The sequence below is a fragment of the Lampris incognitus genome, chromosome 21, assembly GCF_029633865.1.
Source record: "Lampris incognitus isolate fLamInc1 chromosome 21, fLamInc1.hap2, whole genome shotgun sequence".
In the NCBI taxonomy this organism is placed as follows: domain Eukaryota; kingdom Metazoa; phylum Chordata; class Actinopteri; order Lampriformes; family Lampridae; genus Lampris; species Lampris incognitus.
The window spans coordinates 16,831,383-16,855,221 of NC_079231.1; the positions used below are offsets into that span (position 1 = coordinate 16,831,383).

The following is a 23,839-nucleotide window of genomic DNA, read 5'->3' on the forward strand; positions in this document are numbered from 1 at the left end:
CCTGACTGGGAGTGTGGGTGTGTGTGTGTGTGTGTGTTGTCTCAGCAGACATGGGTCCAAATCTGCAGCGCTTCCACTTTCTCAATATTCTGCTAACTGAATTTGTCCTGCTACATGGAATAAGACCACTTACCCTAAACCGTGAGCCCTTAATTTAGTGTAAAAAGCCAAATCACAGTGTGGTTTCCTTCTAATTTGGACCCAAGTCTGAGGGATAATTTTGGACCACTGACGTTGCCATTAGATAAGCCGTAACATGGAAGTGATTGGAGGCGATACAAAGGTAATTACTTGTTTCTGTCTCCACGTTAGTGCGGCGACCGAAGCAGGAATTCTCAACAAGAGTATATACACGCTAGCCTCCATCCCTGTCTGCACCGTGCGCCATGCAGGCGTATTTCCTGCGAGGCGTTTAGCTTCGATATGGAGGGTAATTATTAAGTTAATGTCCTTTGGTTGTCTGTATACATAAAGTATTAGAAGGTAAAACGTGGGTTTCTTCTTCAAAGTACACTCACGCGCCCGTGTGTTTTTACGTGATGTGGTTAATTAATTGATGCTCAGCACAGACGAACGACACCGTGTATCCTGGTGTGCGGAACAAAAAAGTAACTAAAATGTTGCAAAATACAGTTGTTAACTTCAAAGGAAAGCTTGCACTGTGTTTTTTTTAATAGATATATTGCATTGCAGTAGCCTGTTTAAAGTGACCATATACCAAACTCGTCAATGCTGATGCTGTGTGCTAATGAGGATGCAGTACACACATAGCAGTGCAGTGTTCTAAGCCGCCCTTGATAGAATGCTTATTACAACCATAAGAGACTTGAGACTTGACTTGGACTTGCCCCTCAAAGACTTGAACCTTGACCTGGACTTGCAAAAAATGACTTGTGAGCATCTCTGGTTCGAGCCCCAAGGTAGTCCAGCCTTGGGGGGGGGGGGTCGTCCCGGGTCGTCCTCTGTGTGGAGTTTGCATGTTCTCCCCGTGTCTGCGTGGGTTTCCTCCAGGTGCCCAAAGACATGTAGGTCAGGTGAACCGGCCGTACTAAATTGTCCCCAGGAGTGAATGTGTGTGTGGGCCCTGTGATGTCCTGGCGGCCTGTCCAGGGTGTCTCCCCCGCCTGCCGCCCAGTGACTGCTGGGAAAGGCTCCGACATCCCCGCGACCCTGATTAAGGATAAGCGGTTTGGATAATGAGTGAATGAATGAATCCATAAGCATTAAAGTCAGTATTACCGCCGAGGTCCTCGACAGGAAATAAACTGGTCCAGTATGTTGAGATGCTGGTCCACTATTCTGCATCCTGTATAGCACATGCATGGATGCTGGCCCACTATTCTGCAGCCTGTATAGCACATGCATGGATGCTGGCCCACTATTCTGCAGCCTGTATAGCACATGCATGGATGCTGGCCCACTACTCTGCAGCCTGTATAGCACATGCATGGATGCTGGCCCACTATTCTGCAGCCTGTATAGCACATGCATGGATGCTGGCCCACTATTCTGCAGCCTGTATAGCACATGCATGGATGCTGGCCCACTATTCTGCAGCCTGTATAGCACATGCATGGATGCTGGCCCACTATTCTGCAGCCTGTATAGCACATGCATGGATGCTGGTCCACTACTCTGCAGCCTGTATAGCACATGCATGGATGCTGGCCCACTATTCTGCAGCCTGTATAGCACATGCATGGATGCTGGTCCACTACTCTGCAGCCTGTATAGCACATGCATGGATGTGAGACTGGCTGACCTTTGCTGTGTTTGTGAACGCATGTGCTCTGTGTGTGTGTGTTTGGGTGCAAGCTCGCTTCAGGCCTCCACCTCATTACGGAGGTCCAGACTCGCATCCAATCCAGCTGAGCAGCACCGTGTCTCGCCTATCGTCGGCGGGCCTTTTCACTTTGAATTATTCAGTGTGCTTATGCCTCCTAACGTGTAAGGCCTTGGACGGGGTAGCCGGGGAGGGGGGAAATCAAAGGCGGCCCCGGTGGGGTACAACAAGTGCATGCCGAGCAGACGTAGTCATGCTGAACTCGTGTCGCTGGACATGAATTAATAACGAGAGGCCATGCAAAAATCATTATTGCCCTCAAGGTGGGGTGTAAACGGGATGTCTGTTGCACTGTGTTGGAGCTAAACACTCAAACCATCTGATGTCGGGGAGCAACTTTATGCGTGTGCGTGTTTACTCAGCTCGAGGCAGCGAGCGGCATCCCGCTCTCTCTCTCCTGGGACGAGCGAGGTCTGAGATGGCTGTTGTGCGCCGGGGTGGAAGGGGTTGTGGGGCTGTCGCGGGTTTCCGGGTTACGCAACACCGTGTCAGGGGCGATGATGTCTAAAACGTGAAGACCGGCGAAGAAGGGGGGGGGGTCAGGAATGCGCTAATGACTCCCGTTTCTCCCCCTCCCTCACCCATGCAGGGAGTATGTATCACCCCGGCGGGCATGTCGCCACGGGGTGACGTCAGCAGATGTAGAACAAAAACAACCTCGCACGTCTTGCCTGCGCAGGGGCGGAAAAGTCTTGACGTGCAAGACGTGGAAAATGAAGCCCGACAAAACCAAATGAGTCTCGACTTGTCATCAGAGGAGCTCTGGGTACTCGGAGAATACCAGCAGCTCCAGTTCTCCCAGTACCGAGTGTCCCAGTCGAGAGTGATGCAGTCATATAGTCACTACCATACAGTAGCTATACCATATACTGTAAAGTATGGCGTATGCATAGCCATAGCAGGTCAAAGGTCATCTTGCATAAGGTATCCTGTGCTCAAAATAAATTGTCACTTTTTTTGGGGGGGGGTCCCTTTTAGTAGGATGGCTACATCCCTGTATTAATACAGACGGCATGAGCAAATACCATGCTCATTTCCCATCGTGCCTCAGCCCACACATAACAAATTCATTACAAAACAAATAGAGAAGGAGAGGAAGGGGGGGGGGGGAACTATTCCATTTAGATGCAAATGCCCCTGTTTTCCTCTCTGCCCCTCATCCCAGTCCCGCACAGCCCGGCCAGCGAAAGAAGGGGAGGGGGGGGACGAGGATTAAGCGGCGGACAGATGAGTTCCGACAGGCCACCTTGCGCCTCGCGCTCTCGGAAGGGATGAGGTCCTTCGTTTCGGCACCGGACAGTGACATTGACGTTCATTTACCCACAAGGCCCGGCGGCGCCGCTCATGACAGGCTGACGGCAAGCCAATTACCGCTGAGCAGTGCCACAACAGAACGGCCCAAAATAACAGCCCCCCCCCACCTCCTAAAAAAAGGAAAAAAAAGCTGACATTTTACTCCGCCATCTCAGAGAACATGCACTGGCCGTTAATAAACAGCGACAGAGGAGAGCGTCGGCTGGCCTGTAGGCCGGAGAACCAAGAGGGGAACGGCTACATATGGAGATGGCCGACAAATTGGGACAATCAAGACGGTTAACCGGAAGTGAAGAGGACATGGTGTGTTTGACATTCCAACGGATGAATTAGATCCGCTGCCGTAATTGAAATAAATCAGAAGTAAAGAAGACTCGGTGGTAGAAAAGCTACCCCACCACCAAAAGGTTCCAGGTTAAAATCCTTGCAATGGCGGGGGCGCCAGCGAAACATCAAACCCAATATTGACATCGACTCTATACAAGTCACGCCCCAGATAGCAAAGAATCTTCGGCCCAAATACGGCCCACATTCGGCCTTGACTGACGGCGTTGACTCGGGGTCAGTGTGGCTGCCTCAACTCAGCCACAGGTCCACCTTTTGGGCCTCTTCTGGCCCACACAGCTTGTGCCTTAACTGAAGTCAAGCCCAGCTCATTAAATGTGGGCCAGATAGTATGTGCTGTAACCCAAGCCATGCCCGGTTCATTACATTTGGGCCACGTCTGGCCCACACGACAGTTGCCAGTGCTGTAACTGAGCCGTAAAGTACCAAAAGTGCCCCAGATTAGGGCCAAACATGTCTGCTATCTGGGGCCGCATCAGAAGAGTGTTACTCAAAACATGCAGCTGTCTGCGTTGGGACGCTTTAGGTTCATTTCCCCCCCTAAGTGCAGTTTAAACCCCAAAGAAAACCAGGGCTGATCAGCACACTTGATGATACCGCTTGCACCCCCCCCCAAAAAAAACGATCCCACAGAACAAGTTTACAAATGTTCATAAAAATGTTTATTTCTTTTCCTTTTCTTTGTTTTTTTTTCGTACAAATGTTTATGCTGTGAAGTTGAAGTATGTGTTACATTGCAATGTCACGCCAAATATAAAGCTGTCCATCAAAACAAAAAAAAAAACAACAACATGGCCTGGGGTTGGTTTACCTGGCGTCACTGTGAGCGACACGGGGGGGGGCGGGGCTGGTGGGCCCGAACTGGAATGGCAGACGTAACGCACGTGCTGGTCTACATAAATACATACAGTGTAAAAACAAGCGGCACGGTCACCGTGGGGAGGGCGTGACTTCATACAAAGTTCATTCCGGTCCGGAAGTACAGAATATGGACCCGAGCCAAACGTGTGTTAAGAACAACACGAATCCACGACACGTGGCTGACGCCGCGCTCGAGGCGCAGAAGGAAAATGAAGTATCTTACTTTTCTGTTTAAAAAAAAAGAAAAAAAAAAGACGCTGCTTCGAGGCGGGCTCGGCAGTAATGCCCGGTTTGCCTGCCAGGGGGCACTAGGGGACGGTTTTGGCTCATACCCACACACGGTATCTCCCATCATTGTTACGCTCGGATGAAAACACACAGCGATTTGATTTCACACGTCATAAAAGGTGAAATCTAACGGGTCAGATGCGGCAGAATCATGTGACGCAGCAGGAAACGCTCACACATGTGCTTCTAATTTGGGGGGGGGGTTGAAGCATCTTTATGGTCTCATTTTCTTTCACGTGGGCTAGATTGCTCTCTGTTTTACTGACTATCTGTGCGGCACAAACTACTCCGGATTTGACCTCCAGAGAAAGCGGGGGGGGGGGGGGGGGGCGAAAACGACCGGCTCTCTGTGGGAACATGTGACGTCACAGAACGCCGTCATACCTGTCAACACAATGTCGGTGAGACGACGAGAGCTGAGACGAGGCGAACCCGGACAGATCCGAAACCAGATGGTCCAGTTGGGAAGGCGGTTCCACCCCCATCAGGGAATCCTTTGGACTCTGCCGTTAGCTCTGTTCATCCTTTATGCTAATTTCTGACCACCGAGGCCCCGTGTGATGTGTTACAAATCTGTTCCCACCTCCCCCGGTTCTCCTCTCTAGCGCCTCTCCTCTGTCATGCCATGCAAACACAGCGGGGACACACACACACACACACACACACACACACACACACACACACACACACACACACACACACACACACACACACACACACACACACACACACACACACACACACACACACGAAGACCTTTAGTAAGGAATTTCTTCAGGGTCAGGGTGAAGGTTGTGGAATTTTGTTTGGGTATCCAGTCATCTTTTCCCAACTCCTGCCTCCCGGTTCATGTGGAGTTCACACCCTGGCGACGGCCCCGTGCAACCCGTAGCAACCAGGGGATGGGGGCCGCAGCGTGCGTGTGTTCTCCACCGGGATGGCAGCGTTTCTGACTTCTGCCTATTGCACCTGGAGAAGCGTGGTGTGTTAACGTAACACAACGCGTCCCAATTAGACCGCTGAAAACAGGTCCTGGAGGGGGGCACGGCCCTGGTTTATCTGAACCCTGGTCTGGAATTTGACACCTCGGCCCGTTTTAAGAGCGGTCTTAACAGCTGACAGAAATATCAAACCTGTGTCTTGTACGTTCGTCAACACTTGGAAGTGACCGCAGTTAAGAGAGAGGAATCTGACATCTTCCCGAAGTAGGCCACGGGTTACGTACATGTACACCACGAGGTATCAGCCCCCCCCTCCCCTTTGTTTCTAGAACATACAGACAGGGAACACAGACGCATTTCATGCACATCCTGGTGTAAGTGGTGTACTCTGTTAGTCCTTCACCAAAACCCGTCTCATTTCGCCGTTTCTAAGAAAAAACAGAAAGGAGGACCCACTTCGCTACGCAACGAGGAAATCATGAGGTCTCTTAGACGTGGCTGACATTTATCCATGGAAAGGTCACCCGGGAGCACTCTGAGACCTGAGGATATGAGATGGGCCACAGGGAGGAAGAGGAGGAAGCAGAAGAGGCGGCGATGGCGGTGGCAGCTGGTAGGGTTTCGTTGTGTTGAGCCAAGGCCCGAGATGCTCCGGTCGGTTCCCACGGTCACGCTTGCTGGTAAGTCCGTAGTGGTTTTGTTTCCTGTTCTCTACCATGGGAACGAAGGAGTGACCTTGACAGTAAGGTCCGCTACGAAGTCCGGGCCCCGTGCAGGACGCTGCGATGAAGCCAGAAGCGATGCTATCCGTAAGGTCTGCCATGTGTCTCTGTTTAGCTCCGACGTCTTGTGTGTTTGTGGGGGGATATCTTTTTTTTTCTTCACAATGTGACACTCATACTCTCACACACACACACACACACACACACACACACACACACAGAAAAACACACAACCAATCGTGCACACTGGCACACATAAAACAGAAAAGGTGCACACAAACATGTTTCAGTGTCTCAATCCAGATGCAAGGCATCGGAATCAAACCGCCGTGTGCATAAAACGTGCGCGGCGCTCATCGCACTTCCGATTTCTTTTCCTTTCAACCCAATCAATAATATTACAATAAAAAAAGAACAATATATTCAAACCTGTGTGTAATATATAGATTCATAATATATATAATATATATATATATATAAAAAAAATCAAAAATAAAAATAAAAACTGCAAACCCAAAATAAAAACTTTGGAGAGTGATGAAAGAAGGTGAGGAAAAGAAAAATCAAAATTCAAATGAGAAGAGTTCTACACGGAGGTCTCGGACTGTAACCTCAGGACGAACTTGTGTGACTTGGGGTCAATGTACTCCTCTGACATCTGGATGTAGGGGATCTTCTTGGCGGTCACCACCAGACTGAAGTCTATGCACTTGAGCAGGAAGACGGAGCCGTCCTTCAGGCCGCTGGTGACGGACGCCTCGCTGATCAGCGTCCACTGGCGGGCCAGCCAGCGCTCCCGGCTGTACTGCAGGGTGGGCCCCGGGGTCAGGTAGCTCTCCAGGAATGCCTGAGGACACACACACACACACGCCACATACAAACCAGGGGGGAGGATTGAATTATATTGTCTTTGACTTCGAGGGAGGCAGACGAGAAGTTCTGACCGCCTGTTTTTATGTTTCATCTCTCTCAATATTGACTGACTCTGACCGGATCAAAAACTTGAACAGGACGCCCCTTACAAACAATAACTCATTTGTCAAGACAACATCGACAAAATGACCATAAAAATCTCAAAGACGGCGAGCAGGCCTGACCTTGGGTGTCATGTTGTTGGTGATGCAGAAGGCCAGGTGCTGCTGGATACTCTCCATGCTGTGGCAGTGCTGCTGCTTGGTGGTCCTCAGGTACTTCTGCAGGGCGCGCGCCATGGACGGGAAGATGGCCTGGGCTGCCTCCCGGGGGTCCATCACGTCCCCTGGGGCCTTCTTCTGCTCATCTTCCTGCATGCGCTTGATGTGGGTGAAGGCCTCCTCTACTGCCACCACCAGTCTGGGAGGAGGACACGGAAACTGCAGCTTTTAGATACTGTGACATCCAGCGTAAAACCATCACGTTCAGAGTGTGACTTTTCAGGATTACAGATTATTTTGGAGACCCGTCCTTAAAACAGTTTGGAATCAATCAGTCGCTTTTTATTACTGCAACATCCCACCACCCATGCTTGAAAACCCTGTCAAATGTTGTTGTTTTTTTCCCTCACCGGGCTTTGCGTTTGCGGACACGCCTCTCATGTTCGGCCTCTTCGTAGTAAAGTTCATTGTGGCTGGTGTCCCGGCGGCGGGCGGCAGCAGCAATCATGGCCCGGGACTGGGAGTGGGCCAGTCCTGCTGCTGCGTTGTTCCCTGGACCTGCCACAAAGGAGACAGGAAACAACAGGGAGGAATGGTTTATGTGAGTACATGTATTTTCCAGACTCTCTCTCTCTCTCTCTCTCTCTCTTTTCCCTGCATGACTGTTTATTTATGACTCTCTCTTCACCAGGTCAAGAACAAGGTGAAGGTGTTGAGAGGAAACTCCCAGAAATTTCTGTGGTTTTTGTTTCTTTTTTATATATATATTTTTTTTGGCATAGAAAAACAGGCTTTCCTCCTCCGCCGCCGCACAAGACACCACTACATGCAACCCCTTGGTCCGTTTTCCAAATGTTTCCAAAAGATTTTTCAAAATGGTACAATCCAAACACTCTCCTCACTCACATATGGCCATTAATATTCAAATATTCCCCTTACTCTGCCGCTCTGTGTCTTGGGGCGGTGCGGGGGATCCGATTTAATGAGCATCCTGGGCAACTTCAAAAGTTTGTATTTCAGGGTGCATGAAATTAGAACGGGGGGTGGGGGGGTGGGAGGGTATCTGAAGAGCCACATCTGACTTCTGATGTTAATGCAGGTTAAAAGAGGGCTCGACTGGTGAATTATTGAAGCGGGTCGGGGATTGGGGATGGACAGAATAATTCATGGACGGAGCAGAGGGAGTTCTCCGATGAGAGACGCTACCCTGCTTGCGGTATCATCACTCTTCCAGGGAATTCGTGTGGGGGTGGGGGTGGTTATTTTCAGAGGGCTGCCACATCTTGACCGGGGCAACTCTTCAGGTCGGGAGTCTGATAAACCTGACATGAACTCAAGACGAAAGGGATGGGGTTCATGTAGTGATGGGCTTGTACAGGAGGATGGACCGCGCGAAGGTCCGCTCATCGCCAGAGGGAGAGCGCCAGTCCCGTTGGGATGACGCTCTGCAAAAACATGACTTTAATCTGCCATGGCTCCACTTCATCATTCCAAGATGACAGAGCGGGAACCGCACAACTCGACAGTCGGCACAAACCCGGCTCAAAACCCATCCGACACAACATCACATTGATAGTAAGTATTGTAGCTGTTGCACAATATGGATTTACAGCTCTTTAATAAAGGCGGGGTGAGTCTCTATCCCTCACTTTGTGGGCTTATTAGATGCTAGAGTGTTGCAGCTTTGTCCCTGTGATGCTACAATGTTGCAGGGACAAAGAGGGGGAAACAGACTTAGGAATAACAGAGACGGAGAGGCAGGAAGGAGAGGGAGAAAAAAAAGGGGAGAACAAAGGAACTTGTAGGACACAGAGAAGAAAGGGTCCCCAGACACCCACTAGCGACGTTAAAATGAGGGGAGTGATGAGGCTAAAAAGAGAGCGAGAGAGAGAAACGACACCACCGGCGAGAGTAAGGGTTATTGATTTAACAGCTATCACTGTAGCCGTCTCCACGCTACACTTGAGGGAGGAGGAGGCGAGAGGAACGAGAGGACGTGACGGGAGAGAAAGAAAAATGGTTGCAGAGAGGGAGGGAGTTGAGTTAGTGCACTTACGTGAGGCTTGAGTACACTTAGAGGACAGCTATAGCTGGAGAGGCGGCAAGCGTTACATACGGCAGCTGTGGTCGCAGTGAGTTTAAACTTACAAACGAGGTGTGGGGGATATTTCTCAATGACCCGTCTGACACACACTCGCACAGACACACTCTCGCACACAGACACACTCTCGCACAGACACACACTCACATGGCTTGGGGCAGTGGAATGAGAGGGAATGTGTTGGTGGATGATGAATTCCAATGCGTTTCAGCCAACGGTGGTGTAACAGCATTGAGATATTCTCTCATTTAACTTTTAGGGGGGGAAAAAAAATCTAAAGAAGAGGGATTTGGTGAGGGCTAGCCGTGAGTGCGAGTGCGTTTTTTTTTTTTTTTTTTTTCAGTCAGTGGTGGCGTTGCATTACTTACTGTCCGACAGGTAGGCTTTCAGTTTAGCTCTAAAGAAAGCTTAAGGGGTTAAAAGAGAAACAGAGGGAGAGGAAGAACGTCAACGGTTGAGCTCAGTCGATCGATGGGTTGGCTCACACGACGCTTAAGCCCCTCGCACTTCATTCCCACTGACTCGAAGTGGGGTGACGAGTGAGGCGCCTATCAAATCATGACAACGTGCCAAACCAAACACATCTGGACTGAACAATCGACCTACTGTACTTATGTAGAATAACGTTCAAATCTGTTGGAGTGCCCCCCCCCCCGGCCAATTACCCCACTTTTCTGAGCCATCCCGGTCGCTGCTCCACCCCCTCTGTCTCCCCAGGGAGGGCTGCAAGACTACCACACGCCTCTTCCGATACATGTGGAGTCTCCGGCCGCTTCTTTTCACCTGACAGTGAGGAGTTTCGCCGGGGGGACGTAGCACGTGGAAGGATCACGTTACTCCCCCCAGTTTCCCCCCCGAACAGGCGCCCCGACCGACCAGAGGAGGCGCTATTGCAGCGACCAGGACACATACCCACATCCGGCTTCCCACCCGCAGACACGGCCAATTGTGTCTGTAGGGACGCCCGACCTAGCCAGAGGGTAACATGGGGATTCGAACTGCCGATCCCCATGTTGGTAGGCAGCGGAATAGACCGCCACGCCACCTGGACACCCTAGCTGGGGTGCTAATGGTCAAATAGAATCCAACGGAAACGGACAACCTCTCCCTCCACACTCAACGCTGCAGACAGTCCTGGAAAGCTGGGGGCAATAAAGGAAACAAAAGCCAAGTCAACTTACATACCCCCATCCTGACCCCTGCAATGAAACCCCCATCAGGTAGCATTTACATTAGTCAGTAGCGTAGGAGGTTTTACAGACTCGGCGTTAACCACTTTGATGAACTGAAAGACTGAGCTACGCCGTCATCGCGACCAAATTAAACAAGTCTGATGACTCAACGATGACACGGGTCCGGAAGAAATACCGCGGTTCGTGGAGATCGGTGTTTCTCTCCCAGAGCGGAGACCTCAGTCACAGCCAAGACCAGTACAACGGGCCGGAGTGCAAATGGACGTGAGGATTTGAAAATTGGTGCTCGCAAGCAGACGGCACGCACTCGAAAAACAAACGCTTAACTCAAAACTGATTTGTGTTGTAAATAACTGCGACATCCGTTTTTACACATGGGCTCATTTCTGACACAGTGGATCGCCTCTTCTTCTTCAGAGGGCCTGGCTGCCTGCCCACGTTATTCTACAGACTGGAGTCACGAGTGAATCGGGTGAGCTTCTGTGAGACCAGAGGTCCTGGTGTCAACGTCCTGATGTCCAAAAACAGCGGGATAATTTTAGCTACACTTCCAAGATTAAGATAAACTTAACTGTGCCAATTTATTTAAGTGTAAATTAATGGCCCAGGAACAAAATATATTTCACATGTGATCATGTGTTTGATGACTTGATTTTCAAAAATCGATGAGTAATTTTTAAAAAACTATTCCTGAAGTCCTTTTTTAGGGGGGGGGATTTCCCCCCCCTTTTCCCCATTGCAAAAAATGAAATCTTATCAAGTGAAAATATCTTGTATTTGGTACAATAAGCCCAATTTTGAGTAGAATTATCTTGAATTATCTTATTCCACTGGCAGATAAGATAATTCTACTCAATATTGGACTTATTGTACCAAATGCAAGATATTTTCACTTGATACGATTTCATTTTTTTGTGCCCCTCAATTGTATTCGGCCAATTACCCCACTTGAGCCGCCCCAGTCACTGCTCCACCCCCTGTGCTGATCCAGGAGGGCTGCAGACTACCACATGCCTCCTCCCCAATACATGTGGAGTTGCCAGCCGCTTCTTTTCACCTGACAGTGAGGAGTTTCGCCAGGGGGACGCAGCGTGTGGGAGATCACGCTAGTCCCCCCCACTTCCCTCTCCCCCCCGATGAGGCACCCTGACCGACCAGAGGAGGTGCTAGTGCAGCGACCAGGGCACATACTCACATCCAGCTTCCCGCCCGCAGACACGGCAAATTGGGTCTGTAGGGATGCCCGACCAAGCCGGAGGCAACACGGGGATTTGAACCGGGATCCCCATGTTGGTAGGCAACGGAATAGAGCGCTACACTACCTGGGCGCCCCGATACCTTGAAGTCTTAAGGTATCGGGGTTCCTTACATGGTTCCTCCTCAGAAGGGCTGGAGCGCTTAGTTAATATTTGGTTAGTATCTGCAAAGCATGCTTAGCACCCCGTACAACAGGAGTAGTATGAGGAAACAAAAACACTCTTGAGACCCCCCCCCCCCCCCCACAAAAGACATAAAATCTTGCACAAAAACTATCCCACTCACCCTCAGCAGGGGTTGCTGGGAACTCACCATCCACGTTGTACACCTTTAAGCCGGCCAGGTGCTTGGCGGCCCGGGACTTGGAGGCGGTGAGCAAGGCCGGGTTGTGGATAGGAAAGTCACGGTAGTAGTTCTCCACGATGGCTAGGGCCGCTCGCTGAATACTAGAGCAGGTGGTGGAGAGGGAGAGAGGCTGTATTTTAAAGACGGTTTTCCTTTTTTCTTCCCAAAAGCAAACAAAAAACAAACCCTGAGAAATGCTAAGGGCGCCTCTGAAAAGATGGGGGGCAGCCACTCGCTGAATACTAAAGAGGAGGATGAAGGTGAGAGACAGAGGACCAAAGGCAAGCATTAACAATCCTGTTTTTTTTTCCAAATACTTCACAGGAATACCAGGAAACCCAAAAGGTAGTTCTTGAGGATGCTAAGTACCGTCTGCTGAATAATAGCAAGGAGGAGAAGGGGACGGGGGATTTGAGTGTCAGAGAGCTAGAGATAAAGAGGGGGGAGAAACACCTTCGCATACCAAACCTCTCGCGGGAAACGATAAGAACATATACATTCTGCCCGCATAAACAACGTGACACCTACAAAACCCAAGGAGCCCAGCTTCCTATAGCCCAGAACATCAACAAATAAAACTTCAGCTGAGCAAACATGACAGAAGAGAAGAGAAAATACTGGATGCGGATGGAAAGTTGGGGGTGGAGGGGGGGGGGTGGAAGTGATATGTGACGGACCGCGATGTACGGGAGAACAAAGGGAGCGGAGATTCAGCAGCTGTAGATACTGTACTGATCCATGCCAGAAAACGCCAAGGCACGCTACAAAACTCCTGATGAAGAGGAGGACACTGGTGGGAGGCAGTTACTGAGGATGAATGCCTAGCTTGTAGGTAGGGGCATCGTGGCCCAGTGGTTAGCACTGTTGCCTCACAGCAAGAAGGTCCTGGGTTCGAACCCCAGTGCCGCCCCAGGTCCTTTCTGTGTGGAGTTTGCATGTTCTCCCCGTGTCTGCAGTGGGTTTTCTCTGGGTGATCCGGTCCCCCCCGGTCCCCCCCCACCACCATCAAAAAAGACATGCATGTTAGGGATAATACCCCTGTCTGTGCCCCTGAGCAAGGCAATGGAAAGAAGAACTGGAGTTGGTCCCCGGGCGCTGCAGCTGCCCCCACACAATAGGATGGATTAAACACAGAGAACAAATGTCATTGTAACCTGTACAATGACGAAATAAAGTGGCTTTCCTTCTTTCTAAGTAGCTCGGTCATGCATGGCTTCAAGTTAACAATGTCATTTCCTGTGTTGGTCAGCGGCACAGGGAACAAATGAACGCACATCTGAGCCAAGGGAAGGGAGGAGGAGGAGAAGGGAAGTGAAAAAGGGGTGTGAAAGGATGGAGTGGTGAAAATGGTTCAGACGGAGAGGGGGATTACATGGCTCCTGGGAGGAGCATGGCTCCGGGGCGACGCAATGCTGTTGGAACCCCTTCTTTAAAGGTAAACCCCCCCACCCCCAGAGTTTTTGAAGTGAAAACAACACTGGGGGAAAATCCACATTAAGATCAACTCCCTCCAAATTGCCTACTTAATTCTGGGGGCATCAAAGACACCAAGACCCATGTGAGGTAGGTGACCCATGTGGGGGTCCAGCGCATTAGACTAATATGGCGTTAGACAACAAAACGCTCTGGGTAGACTTGTGAGAAGTCTTTCAGTCAACCCGCACCACCGTCACTGTCCTCTGCATCTACAACCCCTTGTTTATAGACGTGAGGAGATGGAGAGGGGCTAGAAATCAGTGATTACTAATCCTTTAAATAGGAGAAATGGGGAGGGGGGGGGGGGCTGTGACACAGAGACATCCAACCAACCAGCCCAGACTTCCAGGATATGTTGAATGTCAATGTCTTGGGTAGATACTGCACCGCAACTACAGCCCTCATACCAGGAGAGAGACAAACAAGGAAATAAAATAAATAAAAAACAACGAAACAGAGAAATTCATTACACAAGACAGAAAGAGCAGAGAAGAAGAAAGCGATCGAGGGAGGCGGGGAAAAGTATGTGGTAAAAAGAAGAGGTTGGCGTCTGGGTAGCGTGGCGGTCTATTCCATTGCCTACCAACAAGGGGATCGCCAGTTCAAATCCCTGTGTTGCCTCCGGCTTGGTTGGGCGTCCCCTACAGACACAATTGGCCGTGTCTGCGGGTGGGAAGCCGGATGTGGGTATGTGTCCTTGTCGCTGCACTAGCGCCTCTTCTGGTCGGTTGGGGCGCCTAATCAGGGTGGGAGGGGGAAAAGCGTGAGCCTCCCACGCACTATGTCGCCCCCCGGTGAAACTCCTCACTGTCAGGTGAAAAGCGGCGGCTGGCGACTCCACATGTCTCGGAGGAGGCATGTGGTAGTCTGCAGCCCTCCCCAGATTGGCGGAGGGGGTGGAGCAGTGACCTGGACGGCTCGGATGAGGGGGGTAATTGGCCAAGTACAATTGGGGAGAAAAGGGGGCGGGGGAAGAGGTTGAGCAGAAGAGAGAGCAAGATAGCGAGACAGACAGACGAGCAAACCAGACACGAGCCAGACAATAAGAGAGTAACCAATGAGAGACAGGGGAAAAGTGAGAGGGGGTTTGGGGAGTGGAGAGACAGAAAGACAGACAGATAGACAGACAGATGGGCTGTGAGCCGACTGTGGCCAAAGGCAGGAACACTGTGACGCCCACAGTCAACTGCAGTCCAGCTGCTGAGCAGCAGCCCCGGCCCTCAACCCGAGTCTTCACACCGGGGATCTCAGAGCATGCCGTATCATGTCCTCCCGCAGCACACCACCACAAAACCAACATTACACAAGGCGGGGCGTTTTTTTACATGTTATATAAAAGTCTCGGGGCTTTCTCGGCTGTGTGCTGTGATCATCGCGCTGTGGGGGTTGCTGGGAATGAAAGCGGAGACGGGACAACGACCTGACAAGGTTTTTTTCAAAGGCTGTGAAAGGCCCCAACCACGTTCATTCAAAATACATGAATGTTCTACAGAAAGCTCTTCGGCACCACTCCCGTTTTCCGTCCCGGTACTTGTACTCCCGGTCCCCTCGTACTCCCGGCCCCCTCGTACTTGCGGAACAACAGATCATCTCTTAACATTCTGTTGACCCGGCAGAGGGCCAAATGCTGAGGGGGGCTAATGCGGTAAACATCCCACAGAGAGATCCACTTGCAGTTAACAGCGCTACACTGGTGACCCTACAAGAGTCCAGTTCCCGTGACCCGCATTTGGCCGGTGTGGACGGCGGATGCTGACAGCTGCCAACTGACCCCGCCAGGCTGGCCCGCTGCCCGACGGCAGTGTCGTTTCACTCCATGTCAGCGTTTGCGTAACTGGTGGTCTGAAGCTGCATCTCTATACATTTGCGGGGGCTGTGTGTGTGTGTGTGTGTGTGATTGTGTGCGAGTGTGCACGTACTCGCCGCGCACGCTCGTGTCTTTGGCTCACTCGGGCTTGTGTCAGCTCCTGAGGCCACGCCGCGTGCTAACTCAATATACACGCACACAAGCAACACCACATGCCGGCCTGCGACATGCGCTTCCCATTATCCCGAGGGAGGTGGAACAGCAAAACCTCTGTCCTGTCAACGCCAAGTGCCCTCAGATACCGTTTGCCCCTCCCCTGTTAACTCTTGTAATCGCTCTGCCTCTCTCGGGGGGGGGGGGGTCACTAAAACGTAGCTGAAATTGGCAATGACAGGTTATTCCTCCACTAGCAAAGTAAACTGGTTAGCCGCGCTACCCTGGACAGGCCTATTCTTGCAGTTGTCATGTTTGGTGTGTGTGTGTGTGTGTGGGGGGGGGCATTTCATTTGCTAATTCCCAATGGCAGATATCATTTCTAATGGCAGACTGCCATTTCCTCGTCACTCTCTTGTGTACAGTGATCTCCACCAGATCTCTGATTATTGATCTGGATCAAGTTAGGAACTGAAATGTTAAGCCATCTAAAAACAGAGGGGGTCAACGTCCTATGTTGCAGTGAGGAAGGACAGATGGAGGCAAAGGAAATGATCAGAAAATGAAATTATGAGGGCATCCGGTTAGCGTGGCGGTCTGTTCCGTTGCCTACCAACACGGGGATCGCCGGTTCGAATCCCCGCGTTACCTCCGGCTTGGTCGGGCATCCCTGCAGACACAACTGGTCGTGTCTGCGGGTGGGAAGCCGGATGTGGGTATGTGTCCTGGTCGCTGCACTAGCGTCTCCTCTGGTTGTTCGGGGCGCCTATTAGGGGAGGAAGGGGAATAGCGTGATCCTCCCACGCCCTGGTGAAACTCCTCACTGTCAGGTGAAACAAAGCGGCTGGCGACTCCACATGTATCGGAGGAGGCATGTGGTAGTCCGCAGCTCCTCCCTGGATCGGCAGAGGGAGGTGGAGCGGCGACCGGGACGGCTCGGAAAGAGTGGGGATACAACTGGGGAGAAAAGGGGTGGGGGGGATCCGAAAAAAGAAAATGAAATTATGGACTAGGTTTACCAGCTCTGAGACCCCTAGCTACAACGTCAAAAGTGCCACCAAACAAGGGCATTTGCTTCCTGACACAAACAGCGGTCATACTGCCCACTTACAGACCCACACGCCATCAGGTCTGAACACACGGCCCTCGTCTAAAGTAACAAGAAAGTTTTATTTGGGCTGGTCACAAACCTGTAAAATCAGATGTGGCCCGCTGCAGTACGCTGCTGAAGTCACGAGACTCTGCGGTATCAGAGACTTGACAGTAGGGCCACATTAAGAAATAGTGACCGTTTACATCATAGACAGGAAGTACGGCAGCCTAACCTAAACAACATCAGCTCTTTTGGCTTTGGCCAAACCCCTACCCCCCAAAAAAAACCCCCAATATAACTCTCTAGCACTAAACATTTCAAGCATTTATAGGGGAGGCTGAGAAGCGAGCACCACATCAGAGCAACTCGGCCTCACCAGCACGAAGGGGCTCGCCCCCAAAAAGGTGTTTGGAACACAAACTCTGTTCACAAGAGGAAGTAAAGGACGAGTAAAAATAATAACGGCGGTTAAAATCTTGTCAGTGACTGGTTCTGTGATGCTGCCCCAGTGGCTACCAAGATACTGGGGAGGCTCCTGGGAGGCTCCTGGCTAGGGAACGTGCCCCCCCCCCGCATCATGAATCGACTCCCCTGGGCCCTTTGTAGTGAAGAATCTGGTCCTAGTCAACTTGTCTGGGGAAACAGAAAAAAAAAGGCTTCCTCTTGCTCTTTGATTGGCATCAAAGGCCAAGCAGACAAGTAGGTCCCTCAGGCCCCTCAGGGCCCCGGCTGTGACCAGGGCCCAGTTCTGATAAGGCTTAAAAAAAGGGGGGGGGGCTGCCAGCAGGCCCTTAATGAGAGATGTGGGAGAATGGTTGACAATTTACAACCCCATCCTTGCTAGCACTGACAAGAGCGGGCCTGTGTGTGTGTGTGTGTGTGTGTGTGTGTGTGTGTGTGTGTGTGTGTGTACTTCAGGGCTGACCAGATGCTCTGTGTCGGCCTGCGGGGAGTGGTAATTAGCTGTTTGTTTGCAGTCACTGATGGACAACAGAGTGAGGTCGGGCGTGCTGCTGGCCAAGCGGGGATGAAAAAGCAGCACTTTTAAAGGACAACAGCCCCAGGGCAGCCTGCTGACTCGCCAGGCCACCACTTAAACACAAAGAAGCCCCTCTGACCTGGTTCAGCCACCGTGAAATCAATACAGTAATTGACAGAATTTTTTTGTTTTGTTCGTTTTTGCAGGTGAAAAATTCCCCGAGTTTGGTAAAATTGCAAGTGTTGCTTTAAAACGGGGTAAGCTTGTCTTTGGTGTACGACTGAAAAGTAGAGCACGGTGAATTAAAATAATCCGGTACCACATAACTAATTACTTAAAGATCACAAGGGCGTCCGGGTGGTATGGCGGTCTATTCTGTTGCCTACCAACACGGGGATCGCCGGATCGAATCCCCGTGTTACCTCTGGCTTGGTTGGGCGTCCCCACACACACACAACCGTGTCTGCGGGTGGGAAGCCGGATGTGGGTATGTGTCCTGGTCGCTGTACTAGCGCCTCCTCTGGTCGGCCAGGGCACCTGTTTGAGGGGAGGGAGGGGGAGGGGATAGCGTGCTCTTCCCACACACTACGTCCCCCTGGCGAAACTCCTCACCACATGTATCGGAGGAGGCGTGTGGCGGTCTGCAGCCCTCCCCGGATCGGCAGAGGGGGGTGGAGCAGAGATGGGGACGGCTCGGAAGAGTGGGGTGATTGGCCAAGTACAGTTGGGGAGAAAAAAAAAGGTCTCAAATACATACGGATCAAACCCTGACTCACGATGAAAACGCTTCACAACTCAACAGTGTTTTACAAACCCTTTCCACGAGGGAGTGGCGAGAGAGGTATTTGAAAGACGGCGGGATGCAAAGAACGCCAGATAGCGATAACGCAGTTGTCGGTTTAAATAACTGAAATGCTGAAAACAGCATCTTGTTTTTTTGCTCAGTGCAAAGTCTGTGCAAAGTGCAAAGTCATAAATAAGCTGGTTGGTCTCGTCTGAGCCGTTCTCCCATTCATTATCCCCCATACACACACACACACACTGAGAAAAGTTAACACACACACACAGGTTTGCACACACTCACACACAAACAATTATGTGTAGACACAGACACACATGCGCGTGAGCATAAAAGCACACTCGTGACTGTATGGAAGTTGGATAAACACACACACACACATTTCAGGATGTCCAACACTATCGTCCCATCAACCATTAATCCCTCTTCCCATATTACAGTCTCTCTTTCATTTTGCTCTCCTCTGTATCCTTCCCGTCTTCCATCTCAGGGGTCTCTCCTCCACGCTCTTCCCTCCGTCTCTCACTCTGAAGCCTCTCTTGACGCCCCGCTCCCCCATTATCCATTCCCTCTCTTGTACACCTCCCGTCTCACATCAGGCATTCTGTCTCTCTCTCTCTTCCACTTCCTCTCCTCCCTAGTTAAGATGCTTCTTCTCGGTGCCCGTTTGAACCGCTCTCTGCTCCCCGTGTTTGAATTTCCTCCTTCCCGTTTCCAACTCTTTAACAAGCCCCCTGCCCCTTTCGTTCTCTCTGTAGGTGTCCCAGTTTCTCTCTCTCTCTCTCTGCTGTACACACACACACACACACACACACCTCATCCTCCTACGCTCACTCCCCCCCAACCTCCACCCCTCCCAGTACCTTAACAAAGTATGACTCGTATTAGCTCCCTCCTTGTCTCTTCCGCTCCTCCCTCGCTCTCTCTCTCTTTTCTCTCTCTCTATATGTGTGTGTGTGTGTGTGTGTGTGTGTGTGTGTGTGTGTGTGTGTGTGTGGGTTGTACGGGGGTACTTGCTGGGGTGCCTGCAGACCTATATAGCAATACTCTCATTTTCGCTCCTATCGGCAGTAGAGATCAGCAAACATCTCCAGGTCGACGAGCTAAACATCTAAACGGGCTTCAACTAAACACCGGTGAGGATTCGGTGAATGCAGGATCGGAAAGGGACCCGGTGTTATCCTCCTGTTAAACATATCAACCCCATCTCTCACCTGAGTTGTCCCAGGTTGTAGTGCCGGGTCTCTCCGTCGGTGGAGCGCGTGACGCAGACGGAGAAGCAGGGCTGAAGCTGGCGGAGCTCCAGCAGCACGATGGCCAGATAGTGGATAAACAGCAAGGCGTCCACCAGGGACACGGCATACTGCACAATGCCCTGGTAGTTCTCGTCCTGGAGGAGGTGGAGATAAGCGACAAACCAGGAAAAAAAAACAAAAAACAGACGTTATGGATTTGAAACCAGATTAATTACCATCATTGCATTTAACTTAGTGACGGCAACGGTTACACTGGTAACCACAGCAGGGTTTGACCCCTCTAAATATCACAGGTCCATTCAAAATGACACCATTGCCAGTTGTGTCCCTACACGCCCCACCACCCAGCTGGCCGAACCCGAGTTCCGCTTTCTCTGCATTTAACCCATCCTAGCCGTGTACCTAGCTAGGAGCAGCCGCCGTGCAGCACCCGGGGACCAACTCCAGCTCTTTCCCCATTGCCTTGCTCGGGGGCACAGGCAGGAGTATTAACCCTAAGGTGCGTGTTTCTTTTGATGGTGGTGGGGGAAACCGGAGCACCCGGAGAAACCCCACCACAGACACGGGGAGAACATGCAAACTCCACAGAGAATGGATGACCTAGGTTGGACAACCTCGGGGTTTGAACCCAGGACCTTCTTGCCATGAGGCGACAGCGCTAACCACTGGGCCACCGTGCCGCCCAGTTATTGTTGTATGTCGTTAAAGGTCTTCTACGAGCATAGTCTGCCGTATCTGCGTGTTAGCCAGAAGAGCTCTGCTTCTTCTCTACACTTGCCAACAACTCATTATTCTTCTTCTGCATTTGAACGCTAAGGTGAAGACACACAACGCTACACGTTGTGCCGTACATGTTCTGGGGAAAAAAGAATATCGGCAACGATTAAAACAGCAAATGTTTTTCACGGTCTGAGTAGTTGTGGATTAACCGTTACCCTAAAGATGCCAGTGGCAGAAATTATCAGACAGGATATACTGAGGATACACACACACACACACACACACACACACATATCTCGCACTGCTAAAAGCATATAAAACAGCCATAATATCTTCCTGCAGAGTGACGCATAGGAAGATGTACACGAACATTAATTATATTTCAAATGACTGCAAACAACATATTTGTGTCTGCATGTGTGTGTGTGTGTGTGTGCGCGCGTGCCTGCGTTTTCTCATGAGCACTGTGAATAGTGGAAAAACAGGAAATTAAAATTCTGACTCATACAGAATACAGTGAAACACATCTGTTTTTAACCCCCGTCAGGTTGGGCGATTTATGACCTTGTTAAGACAATAAAGCACGTAAAATAAAAATAAAAGGTATGGACGCACAATATGCCTTTTTGTTTAAATATTTTGTGTGTGTGTTGTGTGTAACCTCCTCCAACAGCGCCCTCACAGCCGTTTCGTGGTACATTTTGACAGCCCCAGAGCAAATGTTACAGAGCCACAAGCGTTTACTCGTCCCATCCCACCCCCACCACTCCTCTCACCTGTGAGTCGAGTATCCTCACGCTATAAAACAGCCAGTAGGACACCACGAAGAGCAGCACCAGCACGGCGAGCAGCGCCCGGAACACAAAGACCCGCGGCAGGCCGGCGCGCGGCGGCCGGAAGAACAGCGCCCAGACGGCCAGCAGCAGGATTAGAAGCTTGAAGGCCACGGAGATGAAGAGGCCCTCGCATGCCGTGCCGCAGCGCTGCAGTTTCTCGGGCCACAGCAGGTGGGGAAGCACCAGGAAGGCCATCGGGGTGAGGAAGACCAGCAGGCCCAGCACCACGGCCAGCGTCAGCGTGAAGTACCGCCGGCAGTCGATCCCCACGCTGTCCTCCAGGTCCTTCGTGATGCGCACGATGTCCTCTTGCGACAGGCTGTGCTCCGACGTGCCCGTGACCGCCGTGGTGGTCTCGCCCCAGTTGTCATCCTGGAAGGGGGGGGGGTGAAGAGAGAAAGCTTTTAACAGACAGCAATTTGCAAAATGACGACAAAATCTACGGCGAAGTTCAGGACACAGAAATGGTTTCGGTGAGCGATTCGTTGCAACATGAGATTCGGCTCTGCGTTCACGCCAACACACAGCCCTCAAGACAATGCATTAATCATATTTAGGGAGGGTCAGACACAGTGCAGCAGCCCCAGAGAAAGGGTTTGGGTCCAATTAAGCTACTTTGCTCAAGGGCAAAAACAGCGAGAGATTTTATCAGACAAAGTGAACGGAGACAGAGAGAAAGAGAGAGAGAGAGAGAACGGCAGAGGACGGCGCCCTTATCTGATTCCGAGTTTCAGAAATACCGAGGCTTTCGACTCAAAGGGCTCTGCTTCCCGTATCATTTTTCCTACAGTTGGGACTCATCCAGATGAGTGGGATGGTAACACCCGGCGTTGCCGCTTTGCATTTGACACGCCGGCCTCGGCAAAAGGAAGGCGTGCCTGTGTTGCAGAGAAGGCAGAGAGAGAGAGAGAGAGAGAGAGAGAGAGAGAGAGAGAGAGAGAGAGAGAGAGAGAGAGGGAGTAAAGGAACAGAAGATGGGAAGTGGAAAAAATAAGCGGGCAGGCTGCCAGCCGGGGCAACGCTGACGCCTGCGTTTGACCGCATCCGCAGATAATGAAGGTCAGCGGCGTTGCAGCCGAGCTGTTAGAACAACACAGATAAGGACTCTTTACAGGGCAGTCATAACACGCCGCCAACACGGGCCAGTGAGCCGCCCCGAGCGGCCGCCGCCAGCAGGAAAAAGGAAAGGGGACTCCTTTCCAAACAGACTAACAAGAAATGTTAACGGACACAGGAAACTGCAAATTCCCCCCTCCCGCCCCCCCCCGGCTCACAAACCCATGCGACGACGCAACTCTCTCTGAAAATGCAACTGATGAGCCCCTTGATTTCGCAGCGGAGTCCTGTTTTACGGATAAGCCTCAATGACAAGAGCAGCGGGGGGGGGGGGGCTAAAAATAGCAGACAGAGGGGATCAAAATGAGTTCATCCAGAGGGAAGCATTATGGTCATTCCCTAGGTCGGCGGATGGGGGTTGGGGTTGACTGGAGGTCTTGAAGAGGGAGGAGGGGTTGCACGGGCCCGGGGCTTTAAAACAGCAGAGGGTTGGCAGATCGGTTGCAGATCAGGCCAAGATGAGCTCAAACATACAAAACAAGTTCTCCCGAAACCCACTTGGGACTATACCGGCACTTGAAACCGGTGAACAAAACTCCATTTATATGATCTCTGCTATTCTTTTTTCACGATGCCCTACTCTGTGTCAACACTGCAGCCATGGACACACACACACACACACACTTGTTTTTCTACATTTATGAGGACCCTCATTGACAACATGCACCCTCTTGCCCCTAACACTAACCCAAACCATCAGAACTACATCCATCTATCCATCCATTATCCAAACCGCTTATCCTGCTCCCTGGTTCGCGGGGGATGCTGGAGCCTATCCCAGTAGTCATTGGGTGGAAGGCGGGGAGACACCCTGGACAGGCCGTCAGGCCATCACAGGACACACACACACACACACACACACACACATTCACACCTAAGGACAATTTAATACGGCCGATTCACCTGACCTACATGTCTCTGGACTGTGGGAGGACACCAGAGCCCCCGGAGGAAACCCACGCAGACATGGGGAGAACATGCAAACCCCACACAGAGGATGACCCCGGGATGGCCTCCCCGAGGTTGGATTACCCCGGGGCTCGAACCCAGCACCTTCTTGCTGTGAGGCGACCGCGCTAACCACTGCGGCACCGTGCCGCCCCTAATCCTAAATCCTAACTCTAAATCATTCCCATGAAAATGTGAGGACCGACCAAAATGTCCACACACACACACACACAAAAAGCTGGCACACATTCACATGCGGGCAGAGTCAAGTTTGTTCTGGGGGCTTTCTAGCTATGTATAATTTGTGTATGTT

The 23,839-nt window shown here is 51.2% G+C and overlaps 1 protein-coding gene across 4 annotated transcripts in view; it reads right to left on the minus strand.

Moving 5' to 3' along the window:
• Window positions 1-4,189: 4,189 nt before the first annotated feature.
• Window positions 4,190-23,839, minus strand: part of LOC130131520 (vang-like protein 1) — a 61,359-nt gene continuing 41,709 nt past the window's right edge. For 3 of the 4 annotated variants that reach the window (XM_056301228.1, XM_056301227.1, XM_056301226.1), the window contains exons 4-9: window positions 21,403-21,834; window positions 19,865-20,040; window positions 12,284-12,444; window positions 7,858-8,005; window positions 7,412-7,646; window positions 4,190-7,161 (exon numbers count right to left, since the gene is read on the minus strand). In XM_056301228.1, the coding sequence (XP_056157203.1) occupies window positions 6,901-7,161; window positions 7,412-7,646; window positions 7,858-8,005; window positions 12,284-12,444; window positions 19,865-20,040; window positions 21,403-21,834 (1,413 nt within the window). In that variant the 3' untranslated portion in view covers window positions 4,190-6,900. The remainder of the gene's footprint in view (window positions 7,162-7,411; window positions 7,647-7,857; window positions 8,006-12,283; window positions 12,445-19,864; window positions 20,041-21,402; window positions 21,835-23,839) is intronic. The other variant, XM_056301229.1, reaches the window with a different exon arrangement.